Below are 18,809 nucleotides of genomic sequence, written 5' to 3' on the forward strand. Positions count from 1 at the left end.
AAAGCATGCTTAACGTGCATTTAGTACAAGCCTAGGCTTAATCTGGGTCCAGGAAACCTGGTCTCAGTGATGGATAAAACACACTGAAGATGGAGAATCTATTGTCTTGTATTTCAACAGTATTCTTTCCAATATGGAAATGAATAGGGCTCTGAAGTGGACTAACAGTGGTGTCTGGGGATAATGAAGGCTGCTGGGATGGCTAGAAGTTCATAACAGGTCTCTTCTATCGTAACCTGGTTACTGGGTAGTCTCGTCTTCTATACAGAAACGTTTTTCCTCAATGGGTCTCAACAGTTACTCAGCACTATTTCGCTTCCGCTTTCCTTCCCATCCTCTGCCAGCTGTTTTGAGGTTAGGTTGTCTCCTCAAATTGTTTGGGGACTACGAAATATTTTTAAAGAGCAGTTTTAGCTGCATATTGTAATATGTGGCCTTTTCCGATTGCAGAAATATTGCATCAGTTCATATTTTCAACTGGGGTAGTATGATGACTTAGTTGGAACAAATCAAAGGCTATGTGATCAAAAACAAAATTTGCATACATTTGAAGAAATACGTTGCCCATATCCATTACATGCAGGCTAATCACTTTGGGTCCCAGGAGAAAAAAATCCATCTTCGAGTCATGGCAATAAGAACCTATGGGATTACTGAGGAGATATGGAGGCGTTTTCAGCTTGGCTGGGCATCTGAGATGATCTCTCCTGTCTGCATAGAACCCTGGGCCCTCCTGATCCCAACCAATGGAGTGTAAGCTGTAGGCCACATCTCCCATAGTGCACTCTTTCTCCCATGACCAGGTCTGTCAGGCAGTATGAACTACGAAGAGGCCAGTGAGGATGAGGAACACGGTAATGAAGACCGGACACGCTCGCTGTCCCCCAACCCAGAGTCAACCCGGCCTGCGTCTGCCTCCAGCACAAAGTCCAACACAGTGAGTCCAACCATATATAGTTGTCTCTGTCCTGTCATATCATTAGGAGCACACACATAGCTATGGCTTGTGAGATTTAATGTATTCATTACACATGGCAAATCAAAACTTGTCACTTGAAGACACTGAAACAACAAGATGGCAGATGAATGTTGTTCCCCCTACTCCTGGACCGTATCTCCTTTATAACAGTGATTGGCCAGTATGTTTTGTGACGTAGCAGTGTGTGTGTGTGTCCCTCACAGGAGTACGTGACACCGGGGTCGCCCACGGCGGAGAGCGCCCTGATCGAAGTGGACAACCTGGAGGAGTTTGTGGTGCGTCCCGCCCCCCGCGGCGTCACCATCAAGTGCCGCATATCCCGGGACAAGAAGGGAATGGACCGCGGCCTGTACCCCACCTACTTTATGCACATGGAGAGAGAGGACGGCAGGAAGGTACATTTGACCTCACATCCTGTCATGGTGGATTAACATGGAGACAAGACCTAGATAGATTTACAGTCAAGATAGATTTATTTTACCATCTTATTTCACGGGCCTGTTTAATTTTCTTTTCCTAAATAGCTACATTTGAAATGGTATGAGAATATAAAGTAAAAGTAACACCTGTTTTGATTGCGCTGATTAAAATGACGGTTTGTGAGTTTCCCTCTCACCCTGAGTTTACTCTCTTTATTTCACCCAGCTGTTTCTTCTGGCTGGGAGGAAGAGGAAAAAGAGCAAGACGTCCAACTACCTGATCTCAGTGGATGCCACGGACCTGTCACGCGAGGGAGAGAGCTTCATGGGGAAACTGAGGTAGGACCATATCTCACAACTCTAAATATAATTCTAAATCTTTGCTGATGAACAATTTCCATATTATTTTGAGCCCTCGGCTGCATCTGATAACCCTATTGGGTGTGAAGTGGGATTGTGTCACGCATATCGTAAGGAGAGGACCAAAATGCAGCAGGGAAGTGTATACTCATCTTCTTTATTACAGACAAAGAAGGAAAAACCTAAATAAACACGTATCCAAAAACACACACGAACTAGACAGTCTTGTCAGGCACACACAGCAAAACAAGAAACAATCTCTCACAAACACTAAACCAAACACATACCCATATATAGGACTCTCAATCAGAGGCAACTAGAAAGCACCTGCCTCCAATTGAGAGTCCAACCCCAATTAACTAGACATAGATATACAACTAACCAGAAAGAACATAGAAATACTAACACAGAACATAACCCCAAAACCCGGAACTAACTAACCAAACACCCTACTAAATAAACCACCACCCCGAACCACATAAACAAAATACCCTCTGCCACGTCCTGACCAAACTACCATTACAAATAATCCCTAATACTGGTCAGGACGTGACAGATTGTGAGTGCTGGAGGGACATTGTAGACTCTAATGTGATTAGTCTGGTCATCCTGCAGGTCTAACCTGATGGGGACCAAGTTCACGGTGTATGACCAAGGCACCAACCCCTGTAAGAACCCTGGAGCTCTGCTGGAGGAGAGCAACACACGACAGGAACTCGCAGCCATCTGCTATGTGAGTGTACACACACACACACACACACACACACACACACACACACACACACACACACACACACACACACACACACACACACACACACACACACACTAGAGGTCGACCGATTATGATTTTTCAACGCAGATACCGATGCCAATTATTGGAGGACCAAGAAAAGACGATACAGATTAATCGGTCAATTTTTTTATTTATTTATTTGTAATAACGACAATTACAACAACACTTATTTTAACTTAATATAATACATCAATAAAATAAATTTAGCCTCAAATAAATAATGAAACATGTTCAATTTGGTTTAAATAATGCAAAAACAAAGTGTTGGAGAAGAAAGTAAAAGTGCAATATGTGCCATGTAAGAAGGCTAACGTTTAAGTTCCTTGCTCAGAACATGGGAACATATGAAAGCTGGTGGTTCCTTTTAACATGAGTCTTCAATATTCCCAGGTAAGAAGTTTTAGGTTGTAGTTATTATAGGAATTATAGGACTATTTCTCTCTACGATTTGTATTTCATATACCTTTGACTATTGGATGTTTTTATAGGCACTTTAGTATTGCCAGTGTAACAGTATAGCTTCCGTCCCTCTCCTCGCTCCTACCTGGGCTCGAACCAGGAACACATCGACAATAGCCACCCTCGAAGCAGCGTTACCCATGCAGAGCAAGGGGAACAACTACTCCAAGTCTCAGAGCGAGTGACGTTTGAAACACTATTAGCGCGCACCCCGCTAACTAGCTAGCCATTTCACATCGGTTACACCAGCCTAATCTTGGGAGTTGATAGGCTTGAAGTCATAAACAGCGCAATGCTTGAAGCATTGCGAAGAGCTGCTGGCAAAACGCACGAAAGTGCTGTTTGAATGAATGCTTACAAGCATGCTGGTGCCTACCACCGCTCAGTGAGACTGCTCTATCAAATCATAGACTTAATTATAATACAATAAACACGCAGAAATACGAGCCTTAGGTCATTAATATGGTCGAATCCAGAAACTATCATCTCGAAAACAAAAAGTTTTTTCTTTCAGTGAAATACGGAACCGTTCCGTATTTTATCTAACAGGTGGCATCCCTAAGTCTAAATATTCCTGTTACATTGCACAACCTTCAATGTTATGTCATAATTACGTACAATTCTGGCAAATTAGTTCGCAACGAGCGAGGCGGCCCAAACTGTTGCATATACCCTGACAGTGACACAATTTCATGTTAGCAGGCAATATTAACTAAATATGCAGGTTTAAAAATATATACTTGTGTATTGATATTAAAGAAAGGCATTGATGTTTATGGTTAGGTACATTGGTGCAACGACAGTGCTTTTTTCGCAAATGCGCTTGTTAAATCATCACCCGTTTGTCGAAGTAGGCTGTGATTCGATGAGAAATTAACAGGCACCGCATCGATTATATGCAACGCAGGACACGTTAGATAAACTAGTAATATCATCAACCATGTGTAGTTAACTAGTGATTATGTTAAGATTGATCGTTTTTTATAAGATAAGTTTTAATGCTAGCTAGCAACTTACCTTGGCCTCTTGCTGCCCTCGCGTAACAGGTAGTCAGCCTGCCATGCAGGCTCCTCGTGGAGTGCAATGTAAGGCAGGTGGTTAGAGCGTTGGACTAGTAACCAGAAGGTTGCAAAAACGAATCCCCAAATCCCCCCCTGAACAAGGCAGTTAACCCCCGTTCCTAGGCCGTCATTGAAAATAAGAATGTGTTCTTAATCTGACTTGCCTAGTTAAATAAAGGTGTTAAAAAAATATATAAAAAAATCGGTGGCCAAAAATACCGATTACCGATTGTTATGAAAACTTGAAATTGGCCCTAATTAATCGGCCATTCCGATTAATCGGTCGACCTCTAACACACACACACACACACACACACACACACACACACACACACACACACACACACACACACACACACACACACACACACACACACACACACACACACACACACACACACACACACACACACACACACACACACACACACACACACACACAAACAGTAATATAATTGAACCTGTAAGATTGTGTGACATTCTGATCTCCTGTGTTCTCTCTGCAGGAGACCAACGTTCTGGGGTTTAAAGGTCCCCGCAAGATGACCGTCATCATCCCAGGCATGAACATGAACTTTGAGAGGGTCCCCGTCCGTCCAAACAGTGTATGTATCAGCCCCATGGGAATGTACAACTCCAATCACTTCTCCTAACATTTGTAGTCACTGTACTTGTTATGCACAGTAAGGGAGAGGGGCGTGTCAGAGGGCATGATTGATTTAAGACTAGCATTCTTACATCTTGAAATAGAAAATAATTTAGCACAATCTGAATAATGGAGTGAGTATTGAAGTCAACATCATGTAATGGAAACAGCCCTTAGAGGCTAACCCACTAAGGGCTGTGAGATGTGGTCACTGGGGAGTGACGTCAGATCAGATGGTTTGGATGTCTGGGTCGTATTCATTAGGACACGCAACTGAAAACTAAATTGAGCATTCTTATTGGGTAAGTCAAGGTTGTCACTCCCTGTTTCAGTCCTATTTCTTCTGTTTAGTGCCTAATGAATACAACCCTGTTTGTGTGTTTCCAGGAGCAGGAGAGCCTTCTAAGTAAGTGGCAGAACCACTCAGTGGAGAACCTGATCGAGCTGCACAACAAGGCCCCCGTGTGGAACGACGACACCCAGTCCTACGTGCTCAATTTCCACGGCCGCGTCACACAGGCCTCCGTCAAGAACTTTCAGATCGTCCATGACAACGATCGTGAGTCGATCCGTCAGTGCTTCTCTCGACTCTTTCTCTCCTCTCTTTCTCTATCGCTCCTTTTCACTCTCTATTTCTCACTCCCTCTCCTTGGGTAGAATGGAATAATGATTTCACATTATTGAGTCGTCTCTTCTCTTCCCTCAGCGGACTACATCGTAATGCAGTTTGGCAGAGTGGCCGAGGACGTTTTCACCTTAGACTACAACTACCCCATGTGTGCCCTGCAAGCCTTCGCCATTGGCCTGTCCAGTTTCGACAGCAAACTGGCCTGCGAGTGACCAACCCCATCACGACTCCTAACTCGCCATTCCCTCCATGGTCTTTTCAACCCACTCCCTCCCCCTCCAGGACAATGCCAAGTCCACAACACCGCCCCTCCCCGTCACAGGATTCAGCGCCTTCCTTGTACAGTCAGCAGTCAGCTCGCCAGCAGTCTGCCACTATGGAAATAATCATGAACTATGACCTCTCACCCCTACGTGGTACATCCAATCATGGCACCCGAATCATGCTGACTTGGAGAGCTGATGAAGAGAGTGGGTGTGTGAGAGAGAGGACAAAAGCAAGTAGATTTGGGTGGAGGATATAGGATTTTCCTTATCGGCAGAAAAATGAAATTACCGTCCACAAAGGGAAGCTTGTCAAATCATCAAGGCGCCTTTGTTTTTATTTGTATTTATCTGTAGTTCTGTTTCAATGAGTTTGTATTGCTTTTTGTTGCTTTAGCTGTTGTATATTGGTGATTTTATGTGTATTGAAATTGATTGAAAGGGAAAAAGGACACCAAGCATCATAGACCAAACTGTCATGGGCACTCCCTGTTAGGGACAGGACTTCTAACACAGACTAGACCAGGTCACAGGAGATGGTGTCTTTGATTTATATCAGATTTGAATGTTTTATAGGCCTCAACACATGTCTGATGAACTTATGAGTTTTTAGCAGATGTTTTTAAAGTTGCCTTTAATGTTGATTCCAAGTGTCATTTTACTCCATTTTACATTCACGTTAAAACCTCACGGGAAAGTCCATAGAGTTGCCCAGCAAGCACGATTAAAGGATTTTATTATGGTTTTATATAAGATATGTCTTAATGTTTGGACATACTGCTCATTTTCAAATATCATGAAATGTCAGCCTAAATGTAATTTCAATGTGTGGAATACAAGCGTTAGCCTGGAATCCAAACAATAGAGGAATATTCCGTTTGGATTCCAAGTGACAACGGTCGGCCTGTACTCAGTCTACATTATATGCCAAATGTATCTACCCATTTGAAATGACACCCGATTGAATAATAACACTACATTTAATATGTACTGTAACTGGAAGTGTTATTACTCTGTTCAGCAGACTACACTTGTACTGTACCAAGAAGTCATTGAGAACCCACTGGGCAAAATCTGGTTGAATCAACGTTTCCACGTCATTTCAACCCCAACATTTGAGGTGATGACTTTGAATCAACGTGGAACACTGATTGGATATGCAAAAAGGAATTGGTCTTTTTTTTAACCCAACTTTTAAATCCAATGACTGGGTCAAATGTTTGGTTGATTTCACAACTCAACCAAATGTAAATCAAAACTAGACGTTGAACTGACGTCTGTGCCCAGTGGGAAATTACTTTTGGGGTGACATTTAAGGTGCAAAATAGTTCAAATCTGTGCAAAAATAAATAAAAAGGTGAGCATAAAAAGTTAAGTAGAGTTTTAAGTACACTGAAAAATGCATAAATAGTGGCCTTTTTTACAACGCTCGTTGCTGAAGAAAAGTTTCAAATTGCATCACAATGCCAGATTATTACATTTACAGTATTTTTTGCACAGGTTTGAACTATTTTGCACCATGTAAAAGTCACCCTTGATTAAAGTTTCAGCTGGATGGATGTGCTAGAGATGATTCTGTCCAGTACTGTGATTCTTTTTCTTGGAGGATTAGGAACATTCCTGGGTAACCTGCAGGATGCATTTGATTCCTGTCCAAACAAGACAAACACTGATTATGTGTGACAGTGTTGGGAAACAAAGTTAATTCACAAGATGTACTGTTTGAAAGAGGGAAAGGGTTTGTTTGTACAAAATATATTAAAGAGAGAAATATAACGTTTTACTACAAGATACTTATGGGGAATTGCATTACATTCATAACTTAACTTTCTGACAATGTTTTGGGGATTGAATTTCAGAAATATGACTGTAAATAGAATAAATTAAGATATTGTAAAGTGAACAAGACTCCCCTTGTAAGCTTAAGTAATTCATGTATTCAGTAAAAAACATTTATTTGCATCTACAGTGCTGTGAAAAATGATTTGCCCCCTTTCTAATTTTCTCTACTTTTGCATATTTTTGATACTAGATGTTATCAGATCTTCAACCAAAACCTAATATTAGATAAAGGGAACCTGAGTGAACAAATAACACAATTACATACTTGTCTAATTGATTTAATAAACAAAGTTATGCAACACCCAATGCCCCTGTGGGAAACAGTAAGTGCCCCCTTAAGCTCAATTACTGGTTGTGCCAGTTAGCTGCAATGACTCCAACCAAACGCTTCCTGTAGTTGTTGATCAGTCTCTCACGTCGCTGTGGAGGACTTTTGGCTGACTCTTGCATGCAGAGCTGATTTAACTCAGTGACATTTGTGGGTTTTCAAGCATGAACTGCTCGTTTCATGTCCTGCCTCAACATCTCAGTTGTGATTAGGTCTGGACTTTGACTAGGCCATTCCAAAACTTCTAATTTGTTGCCTTTTAGCAATTTATTTTAGCTTTTTATCTAATATCAGGTTTTGGTTGAAGATCTGATAACATTCAGTATCAAAAATATGCTAAATAGAAAGGGGCAATTACTTTTTCACAGCACTGTACATTATAAACTTTCATTTGTAGGCTAGGTTGTAGCAACCTCATGATGGGTACAGGGAAAATGTTAGTATCATGCAGTAGCCTAAACCTGTCGCTGTTACACTGAACTGGGTGACTGGAATATGAATGACAGTCATCCAATATTCTGGAATAGAAATAAGGCCACGCTCATTAAAAAAAAATCATAAAATCATAAACGGAACCGACTACCCCTGATGTATTCAGTAAACCCATTTATTTTCAAGAACATAAGAACCTTTTTGAAAGCAACATCTAGAACTTATAATTTCTTCTTTCTACATTATCAAGTTACAATTGTCTCGATTATTAAAACATTTAGAAAATATATCAAACTTGTTTTAGTGTTACATTTAGACCCTAACCCTAACCTTAAAATGGGACGTTGTAAAAACGGTAATTGTAAAACTTCATAAAACACATATCTATTCTAAAAACATTCCAAGTCTTTGGAAGGCTTTGAACATTATCATTTGGACTGGATACACAAACATTTTGTTTGATACAGTTTTGACTGATCTATTCTTGCTGTCTTTCACTTTAATTCAAGGTGCTGCAGTACGATCTGGTGTGGAATGAACATCCAGTGAACAACAACAGTTACCATCACAGGCAGCAACACTAGCTCTCCCAGGGCAAACCTACTCATTGACGTCCACCACTAGCAGTTCTTTGTATTTGATCAGGTAGTAGGGGTAGCACTGGCACCGGTCAAAAACTACAAAGATGGTGGGGTTGACCAGCTGGTCCACACAGGTGTCGTACAGGTTGTAGTCCTCCTTCGTGGATCTGACGGGTGGCGGCCGGCGGTATTTGCACTTGCCCACGCTCACCTTTCCCACCAGCACCTTGGCCAGGAACATGTGACGCACCCCAGCGTCAGGTGACACTGCAGCGAATGTGTTGGAGTAGGCGGCGTCGCGGGCGAAGTAGGAGCCGTAGCCGTACATGAACCCGTTGACTCCCGAGACACGCGGGTCAAAGTTGTTGTGGCAGATGTCCTCAATGAAGTCCCCGACGGTCCCGTGGAACAGGTGCCTCTCCAGAGCCCCGTCTTCCTTGGTGTCGCCGCGCTTCCGCATGTGCTCCTTGTACCTACAACACAAACAATGCCACCTAATGTATGAACTCATCTTAAATTCAATTCAATAGGTTTTTATCAGTATTACATTTATTCATGCTCAAATGGAGCAGGAGAATAAAAAGCCTCCATCTCTGGGTAACCCTGATCAATGCAATGATATTGATCTGTTGTGTGATGTAATGTCGCACCATGTTATCTACCTTTTCCCTATCCTTTATCCCATTCCCACATAACGGTCATATACACAGTACATGAGGAAAATTAAGGGTAGAAAACATCAGAGGGCCAGAGGGAGTCCCCATCCACACCTTTGGAACTTGTCCCAGTGGAGAACATTCTGGATCTGGTGGAGGCTGACTATCTCCACCCGGGTCTTTGACAGGGTCTTGTGGAACAGGCAGTGGACCTTCTGGAAGGCCTGGGTGTTGGCAGGTACATCCACCATGCTGTAGTCCTGGTCTGGGGCGGAGCTAGGGGTCCACACTGGGGGGTACCAGGTGCTGAACTCCCCCAGGGGGTCTACACTGAAGTTGGCCGGGGAAGGCTCGGTGGATGTGCTGGCCAGACCATCCAGCAGTATACCTGTCCTATACAAATCAAGTAGATGATTGTTTTCGTGAATGTAGTTGATATTATTGATGAACTACAACTAATATGGTGTGATTCCAACATTATGAGTAGGACCCTGAGAAATTCTCTTCCACCTGACCTATGACATTAACCTGCAGTTCAATCAATCATTTTACTGGTGACACTACAGCCTCTTTCAAACATATTTCAACATAATGAACACATGGTTAGTTGTGGTTAGTCATTTTACAGGTCAGCAGTATCTTTCTAGCCCCTCCCACACAGGTGCGTCCCCTGTAGGGTCTAAATACCAACAGGTGGCTTGAGATGACACTATCAACCTTTTGGTGCTATAGGACAGAACTACTGGTTTGAAAAAGAGTGGAGAATTTCTCCTGGCCCCAATTATGAGTTACACTACATGACCAAAAGTATGTGGACATCCCTTCAAATTAGTGGACTCGGCTATTTAAGCAACACCCGTTGCTGACAGGTGTATAACATTTTGCAATCTCCATTGACAAACATAAGCAGTAGAATGGCCCGTACTGAAGAGCTCAGTGACTTTCAATGTTGCACTGTCAACAAGTCAGTTTGTCAAATTTCTGCTCTGCTAGAGCTGCCCCGGTGAACTGTAACTGCTGTTATTGTGAAGCGGAAAATTCTAGGAGCAACAACAGCTCAGCGAAGTGGTAGGCCACACAAGATCACAGAACGGGACCACCGGGTGCTGAAGCACGTAAAAATCGTCTGTCCTCGGTTGCAACACTCACTACCAAGTTCCAAAATGCTTCTGGAAGCAACGTCAGCACAAGAACTGTTTGTCTGGAGCTTCACAAAATGGCTTTCCATGGCCGAGCAGCCACACACAAGCCTAAGATCACCATGCGCAATGCCAAGCGTTGACTAGAGTGGTGTAAAGCTCGCCGCTATTGGACTCTGGAGCAGTGTAAAAACACGTTTTCTGGAGTGATGAATCACGCTTCACTATTTGACAGTCTGATGGACGAATCTGGGCTTGTTGAATGCCAAGAGAGCGCTATCTGCCCAAATGCATAGTGCCAACTAGTTTGGTAGAGGAGGAATAATGGTCTGGGGCTGTTTTTCATGGTTTGGGCTAGGCCCCTTAGTTTCAGTAAAGGGAAATCTTAAAGCTACAGCATACAATGACATTTTGGACGATTCTGTGCTTCCAACTTTGCGGCAATAGTTTGGGGAAGGCCCTTTCCTGTTTCAGCAAAACAATGCCTCCGTGCACAAAGCGAGGTTCATACAGAAATGGTTTGTCGAGATCGGTGTGGAAGAATTTTACTGGCCTGCACAGAGCCCTGACCTCAACCCAATCGAACACCTTTGGGATGAATTGGAATGCTGACTGTGAGTCAGGCCTAATCGCCCAACATCAGAGCCTGACCTCACTAAAGCTTTTGTGGCTGAATGGTCCCCGCAGCAAGTCCCCGCAGCAATGTTCCAACATCTAGTGGGAAGCCTTCCCAGAAGAGTGGAGGCTGTTATAGCAGCAAAGGGGGGACCAACTCCATTTTAATACCTATGATTTTGGAATGAGAGATTCGACGAGCAGGTGTCCACATACTTTCGTAGCCATTTAGTGTATAACAAACAAGTGCATGTAAATTAGATTTAAGATAAATGAACACAGTTTAAAAGAGCCTAGAAAGTAAGGTAACTGAACCAATAAACCAGCTCAAGGTTAAAACAAAACATGGATACGTACCTCAAATGCGCTCTCAGAGACTTAAGGGAGCGGTAGAAGGGTCTGAGTCGGATGGCCCGCTGAAACCCTGTGGTGACGTTGGTCTGGATCATACTGATGAAGTCCACCTTGTATTCCACCGCTAAGATGTGGAAACGACACTCCAGCTCCCCAGCATCCCTCTTGTCCAGAAGGATCTTGGACACATCCTTAACAAGACAACCTGGTAAGTCAAAGCCTACATAGCACAACATGAAACAAGAGGTAACCATTTGTGAGGGAATTATCTTTTGTAATGAACAAAACGCAGTCTGCCATAGCGAAAGTTCATAAAAAATCTGAGGGTATGAGAGAGGGGTTTGAAGCACTCACGGGTTTGTACTTTGTCCAGCTGAGGTTATTCCACCAGAAGAAGCACCATCTGGTGTAGAGGTGAGGGTTCTTGGTTGGGTCTGCGGTGTTCTGGAGTCTTCTGACCCGGTCGTATTTCTCCCCGTCCTTCAACGTCATGGTGTCAAAGTGCAGGGTGAACATATCCGTACTAGTGATGGGGGAAATTAGATACAGTTACATATCGGGATATAACTTTTTGACGATATACAGTGCCTTCAGAAGTTTATTCACAGCCTGAATTCAAAATGTAATAAATCGATATTTTGTATCACTGGTTTACACACAATACCCCATAATGTCAAAGTGGAATTATGTTTTATAAATTAAACAAAAATTAAAAGCTGAAATGTCTTGAGTCAATAAGTATTCAAACCCTTTGTTATGGCAAGCCTAAATAAGTTCAGTAGTAAACATTTGCTTAACAAGTCACATAATAAGTTGCATGGAATCACTGTGCAATAATAGTGTTTTACATTATTTTTGAATGACTACCTCATCTCTGTACCCCACACATCCAATTATCTGTAAGGTCCCTCAGTCGAGCAGTGAATTTCAAACACCGATTCAACCACAAAGACCAGGGAGGTTTTCCAATGCCCCGCAAAGAAGGGAACCTATTGGTAGATGATTCCAAATTAAAAAAGCAGACATTGAATATCCCTTTGAGCATGGTGAAGTTATTAATTAAACTTTGGATGGTGTATCAATACACCCAGTCACTACAAAGATACAGGCGTCCTTCCTAACTCAGTTGCTGTAGAGGAAGGAAACCATGAGGCCAAAGGTGACTTTAAAATAGTTTGAGTATAATGGCTGTGATCGAAAACTGAGGATGGATCAACAACATTGTAGTTACTCTACAATATTAACCTAAATGACAGACTGAAAAGAAGGAAGCCTGTAGAATAAAAATATTCGAAAACATGCATCCTGTTTGCAATAAGGCACTAAAGTAAAACTGCAAAAAATGTGGTAAAGAAATTAATTTTATGTCCTGAATACAAAGGGTTATGTTTCAGACAAATCCAAAACAACACATCACTCTTCATATTTTCAAGCATGGTGGTGGCTGCATCATGTTATGGGTATGCTTGTCATCAGCAATGTCTAGGGAGTTTTTGGGGATAAAAAGAAATGGAATAGAGCTAAGCACAGGCAAAATCCTAGACGAAAACCTGGTTCTGTCTGCTTTCCAACAGACACTGGGAGACAAATTCACCATTCAGCAGGACAATAACCTAAAACACAAGGCCAAATATAAACTGGAGTTGCTGACCAAGACGACATTGAATGTTCCTGAGTGACATAGTTACAGTTTTGACTTAAATCGTCTTGAAAATCTCTGGCAAGACTTGAAAATGGCTGTCCATCCAGTTGTGCAAAGCTCTTGAAGACTTATCCAGAAAGACTCACAGCTGTAATTTCCTGCTAAAGACAACTCTAACATGTATTGACTCTTATGTGAATACTTATGTAAATGAGATATTTCTGTTTTTCATGTGCAAAAATATCTCAAAACATGTTTTCACTTTTTGTCATTATGGGGTATTGTGTGTAGATGGGTGAGAAAAAATATAAATTGAATCCATTTTGAATTCAGGCTGTAACACAACAAAATGTGGAATAAGTCAATGAATACTTTCTGAAGGCACTGTATCTGCACCAACATTTCAATATTTTTCCTTCATAGTTCTCCATCTTCTTTTTTAAAAGGGAGACCATTTTTTATTTTTAGCACTTTTATTTTCACGACTGGTCAGAACTCATGGTTCTCTCATGGCTTTCTCTTGTCCCTCTACAGCTGGCATCGTGAGCAATATGCTTGGAATCACAGTATCGAAACGCAATACATATCATATTGGTACCTAAGTATCGTATCGCGAGGTACCTGCCAATTCCCAGCGCTAATCATAGAAATAAAATCATTAAGAGTTATGGTGTGGTAGCAAGTAGCGCTACGTTAAAAAGACCGGTATCAAATCCTTGATGTCATCTCTGGCACTTCCCGTGTGTGTGTGTGTGTGTGTGTGTGTGGGTGAGTTGCAGTTCCTGTATTTTTCTTCTTCATATACTCTGTAAATGTGCAATATTTTATACATTGATAAACTATTGTGTAATTAAAATTCAGCAGTACTTATGGAGCTATGAGGAACAACAAGCATGGAAATCACAGATTTTGAGGACTGATGGACAGTGTTTTATGATTAACATCTACTACCTGTACTACTCACCCTTCCTTGACTCCAATCTCCTCCCGGTTGACATTGCAGTAGGCCTTCTCTAGATTAACCTGGGTGCGCGGGGTGAAGTCTACCCACTGGTGACTGTTGACACACCACAGCTGCCAGTGGAAGGGGTATGGCGTGTGGTGCTGCTTGCAGTTGCTCCCCATCCTGCAGAAGTAAGTGAGAAAGTGGTCGCAGATCTGGACGTCGCCGGAGGTGTTTGTGTGGAAGGTCAGACTGACTGCTGTCTTGGATGTACCAGGGGGCTGATTAGTGCTAGCGGCTTGGGCTTGTGTTTGGGCTGGGGTGGTAGGCTGGTGGACAGGCTGTGGCTGGGTGATGATGACAGGCAGGGGGAGGATGAAAGAGGTGGTTTTGACTGGGCCCGGTGTCATGTTTTGGGGCTTGTGAGGTGAGATGGTGACTGCTCCAGGTTGAGGAATGAGGGTGCTTTGAGGAAAGGTGAGGAGCACACTGGGGGTGATTTGTTGTGGTAGAGGTTGGATGATCATTTGGGTCTGGCTTAGGGCTGATGGGTCTGACGACGACTGGATGATCCTGGTGGTGCTGCTGCTTTTGCCAGGAGAGCAGATAGGAGTATTGCTGGCACTAGTAGTCTGCCCTGACTTGGACGGGAGAGGAGTGAAGCGGACATTGATACTGTATGGTGTCACAGTCCAGACAACGTCCACCTGTTGGGAGTGCATGGCGTCCCACACTGGCAGACTGGTGTTGGTGTCAGAAGGGACCTCCATGAGCAGTAGAGAAGGAGTGAGGAAGCTGACCTTGGGAGACTTTGGACAGGCCTCTGTGATCACGGTTGTAGGTCCCCTCTTCTTCCCTTTGATTGATGAAAGGTCAGTCATCTTCAATATCTTTTGAGGGTAAATGGTCAGTTTGTTGGCATAGCATGGTACATGAAAGACTAAATAAATGTCCCAATCCTATCCCGAGTCTCTGACAAAACAGCCTAATAATTTTAAAAGCAACACTTATCACAACCAAAATCCAATTTACTGGAATCCTAAAAACGCTTAGTGATATCCTGTAGACACTTATTGAAAAGGTACTAATTAATGCGAATGCTTGAGATTTTGCCGATGCTTTTCGCTTAATTTAGCTTACAAGCTATTTCAGTTTACTTGCTAAATTACTTGCATCGCATGATGCATAAACAGAACATGAACTTACTTTTTACCTGTTAACTTGCAGTGTTTCAGGCTTAATTAATCTGTCCACGTTTTGTTTTACTCGAAAAAATTTATTGATTGGTGAGTAACTAAATAAGACATTTATATTTAAGCCTAAAACAGATCTGGAAGTCGTCTTCAAACAATATTCTTACAGGCTCGTTTGTAGATTTCAGGGGATACCATTTGACGGTGTTACTACAGTAATGGTTTAGCCCAACTATTTGAAATTGATGACGACTGCACACAAATACTAGTTTATCTTAGTAGTTTCTAATAAAATATCACCACAGCAAGTCTGATGTTCCATTTTTATTGCACACAGAAAACGAAACTTTTATTCCATACTACACAATAAAATGTCAACATGTGTCCATTAAATAAAATATAAGTATTTATTTAAAGGCAACAAGTGGCAGATATTTAAATATTATTTATCCATTAGATGTTTCTCATGACATAAAATCAACATCAAGAAAGACACTTTAGAGACAGAAAATTCCATAAAACATTCATGCGCCAACACATTCTCAGGTGTGATCTACAGCTTTCACTGAGACCTCTAATGGCTCAATCCTCAGAGGACACTGCTTACAGCCAACCCAGAAATAGGGGAAGACCCTCTCAGAAAAGGTGTGTTTGAAAGTGTAGATCTGCGTGTTATCAGCTGGGTCAGAGAAGCACACTCTCCCCTTCTCCCAGTCTAGCTGCACTCTGATCCTCCGAGGGCTCTTCTTCAGATTGAGTCGCGTCAGGGGTGAGGTCCCTGCAAAGTACATCTTGTGGTAAAAGTACACGGACAGGTATCCATTCTTCAGCACGGAGGAGACCTTGTCTTTCCTCTGGATGGACTCTTTGGCTACGCCAAGGACCCAGGCGCTGTTCTCGCCAACCTCCACGTCCCAGACATGCTTTCCTGAGCTGAAGCCCTCAAAGCCCAGTACGCCTGTGTCAGGGTCAAACCTCTCGGGGTTGTCTGGAAGCTTCTGTTTGTCGTCGCTGTCCCTCACACTGGTGAGGTCGTCAGACAGCAGGAGCCAGGGGGCAGCCGTGTTGGGGTCCAGAGTCACTGGCGCTGAGGAGAAAGTATATCCAGTTACCATGATGCAGTGGTTCTCACCACTGTAATTGCTGTGTCAATACACATTAAGAAGCACTCTAAGTGCTTAAAAAGTTAAGGTTTCAGTCTATCATGTAATTAAATAGACTAGTCTTGACACCGAGTGATGTTCAACACTGCAGTTAGTACTCAGTACTCACTGTATTTAACAATCCCTTGCATCTTCTCCCACACTTTGTATTGAAGTGAGCCCAGGTACTTAGCCACATCGATGAGTGCTCCAGAGACCATTTCTGGGTCCTGCAGTGTGCTGCACTGAGCACTATACAGCCAGAACAAGTAGGAGTTAGTACTCATCATGTAATGGTCTGTAGACAGTGAAACCACCAGGGGTTGTAATGTACTCACCTTCTCACTGTCTGCTTGCATTTCTGGAGAAAAAAAGTATCCTCCAAAGCCATCTCCTCCTCCACGGCTCTGATTGTGTCCGAGAGGGAGGCCAGGGTTCTGTCCATCTCCCTCATACTCTGCCTCAACATCTCACTCTTACTCTCCTCCTCCTCTTTCAGAGCTGCAAGCCTAGCAGCCTCTTCAGCTTGGAGGAAATGGTGGAGTGTCTCAAACTCCTCATGAATCCTCTTTGCCACAAACCGGGCCTGGACCTGAAATGAGACCTTTGTTAGGATTGTGTGTTAACACATGAGAGATTTTGATTTATTTCATACTATGGCTAACCACCAACACTACCTGAATGTGTGTCACTGTATTTTCATAGTTTTGCTTCATTTTGTCAAAAGCCTCCGTCTTCTCTTGCAAACAAGTAAGCACAGACTTCATCTCCTCCTACAAAGAACATTAAAAAGACAATTGGACTAAGAATAGAGTAAACAAAATATATCAGTTCTTCAAAGGCAAACAGTTGCAGAAGGCATAAAACAGATTAGCTCAAACTCACAGCATTTTCCCCTTTACCTTCATGTTCACCTCTGAACTCATAAAATGCTAGCTAGAGAACTCAATTTATATTTATAGGGCTGCCTATCATAACACCAGATTACCTTCATGTCGCCTATAGCCTCCCCCACCGGGCAGCACTCATGGTTTTTATGCTTCCTGGAGGTGTGACAGACCACACAGATGGGCTCCTTGTCCTGCAGACAGAACAGCTTCAGCCTCTCCCCGTGCAGGGAGCACAGCTCACCCGGTTCACACAGCTCCCCTGTAGGCCCAAGCGCTCCGCTCTCTTGGATGTAGGAGTCACACAGGTTCTTCAGGGTGAGGCTGGCCACCGGCTCGTCCACAAACTCCCTTCTACAGAGAGGACAGTCCCGGACCGAGCCCTTCCCAGACCAGTACTGCTGTAGGCAGGCCGCACAGAAACTGTGGCTGCACTTGAGGACCACAGGGTCTCTGAAGATGTCACAGCACACAGGGCAACAGAGGTCCTCCTCTGGGAGAGAGAATCGGGTGGCCATGCCTTCTTCACAGGAAAGGGACTCTTCCTCTGGAAGGGAATGTAGGGCAAAGGGACGCACAGAGATGCAGGCATTAGACAAACACAGAGCGAGCCCTTGTTTGTGTTCTAGTTAGCTAATGACCTCTGTAAGGTACAGTATTTACTTTAACTTTACCCAACTAAATATTTGGGCTCAACAACATACTGTCTGAACTTCAAAATAGCCGTACTTACTGCCTAGGTCCTAGGACAAGTCGATGTTTAGTTTGGGAGTGCTTTAATAGAACAAGTTACAGTGACACTCGGCTGATGTCCAAGACACGTCTACAGGAGAAAGCAATCCAACACACGTAACTAGCTCCTTGTTTTATCTGCGACGCCAAGAGTTGTTTTGACTTCCTTCTTCCTGTTATGGTGTGACACATCCCTTATCGGGGTGGAGCCAGGCAGACCATTCTTTAACACTTTACCACCAGTTCCACTTTGTGCTCACATTGGTTTCATTCATTGGTGGTACTAGACTGTTACTCCATTGTTTGTGTTTGTGTTTGTTGTCATTGTTGACTTTGTAAACAAATTATTTATTCATATTAAATGTAATGTTTCACTAATGAGTTTTCAAGCCATGAGCACTACAAATACATAATATAAATCAACTACTATTTGAATGTTAATGTCATAACCGTGGGATGTATTTACTCCATATATATTTACATTTGTTTTTTGTAGGCCCACTTTGTCTATAGGCCCATTTTACAGCGTGGCATTGAGCAACAGTGGTCTCTACTGTATAGTTGGAGATCCCCATCTAGTGGTGAATATTTGCAATGGTAGCAAATTGAAACGATTTTATAACGTGTTAATGAATTAAATGAGCTAAACCCACTTAAATAATTAAGAAGGTACATTCAGTTAAATAGAAAAGCACAACATGAAATGCAATAT

General features: G+C 42.8%; 3 protein-coding genes across 4 annotated transcripts in view; 1 reads left to right on the plus strand and 2 right to left on the minus strand.

The window, feature by feature from the left end:
• LOC115180516 (tubby-related protein 3) overlaps positions 1-8,336 on the plus strand; it is a 45,435-nt gene extending 37,099 nt beyond the window's left edge. For both annotated transcript variants that reach the window (XM_029742666.1, XM_029742667.1), the window contains 7 exons: positions 804-937; positions 1,183-1,374; positions 1,625-1,737; positions 2,374-2,491; positions 4,581-4,679; positions 5,108-5,279; positions 5,427-8,336. In XM_029742666.1, coding sequence (XP_029598526.1) covers positions 804-937; positions 1,183-1,374; positions 1,625-1,737; positions 2,374-2,491; positions 4,581-4,679; positions 5,108-5,279; positions 5,427-5,560 — 962 coding nt within the window. In that variant the 3' untranslated portion in view covers positions 5,561-8,336. The remainder of the gene's footprint in view (positions 1-803; positions 938-1,182; positions 1,375-1,624; positions 1,738-2,373; positions 2,492-4,580; positions 4,680-5,107; positions 5,280-5,426) is intronic.
• A 477-nt stretch (positions 8,337-8,813) lies between these two features.
• LOC115180140 (protein mono-ADP-ribosyltransferase TIPARP) lies at positions 8,814-15,627 on the minus strand. The gene is made up of 6 exons (XM_029742029.1): positions 15,357-15,627; positions 14,165-15,033; positions 11,913-12,081; positions 11,562-11,749; positions 9,565-9,843; positions 8,814-9,267 (listed from the first exon to the last, which is right to left on the minus strand). Exons 2-6 carry the CDS (start codon positions 15,022-15,024, stop codon positions 8,814-8,816), a joined length of 1,950 nt encoding a protein of 649 aa, XP_029597889.1. The 5' UTR covers positions 15,025-15,033; positions 15,357-15,627.
• An 18-nt stretch (positions 15,628-15,645) lies between these two features.
• Positions 15,646-18,244, minus strand: LOC115180517 (nuclear factor 7, brain). Its single transcript, XM_029742668.1, has 6 exons — positions 18,099-18,244; positions 17,467-17,910; positions 17,156-17,251; positions 16,817-17,070; positions 16,609-16,730; positions 15,646-16,423 (listed from the first exon to the last, which is right to left on the minus strand). Exons 2-6 carry the CDS (start codon positions 17,881-17,883, stop codon positions 15,879-15,881), a joined length of 1,434 nt encoding a protein of 477 aa, XP_029598528.1. The 5' UTR covers positions 17,884-17,910; positions 18,099-18,244; the 3' UTR covers positions 15,646-15,878.
• Positions 18,245-18,809: the final 565 nt, after the last annotated feature.

This window comes from Salmo trutta, chromosome 40 (assembly GCF_901001165.1).
Source record: "Salmo trutta chromosome 40, fSalTru1.1, whole genome shotgun sequence".
In the NCBI taxonomy this organism is placed as follows: domain Eukaryota; kingdom Metazoa; phylum Chordata; class Actinopteri; order Salmoniformes; family Salmonidae; genus Salmo; species Salmo trutta.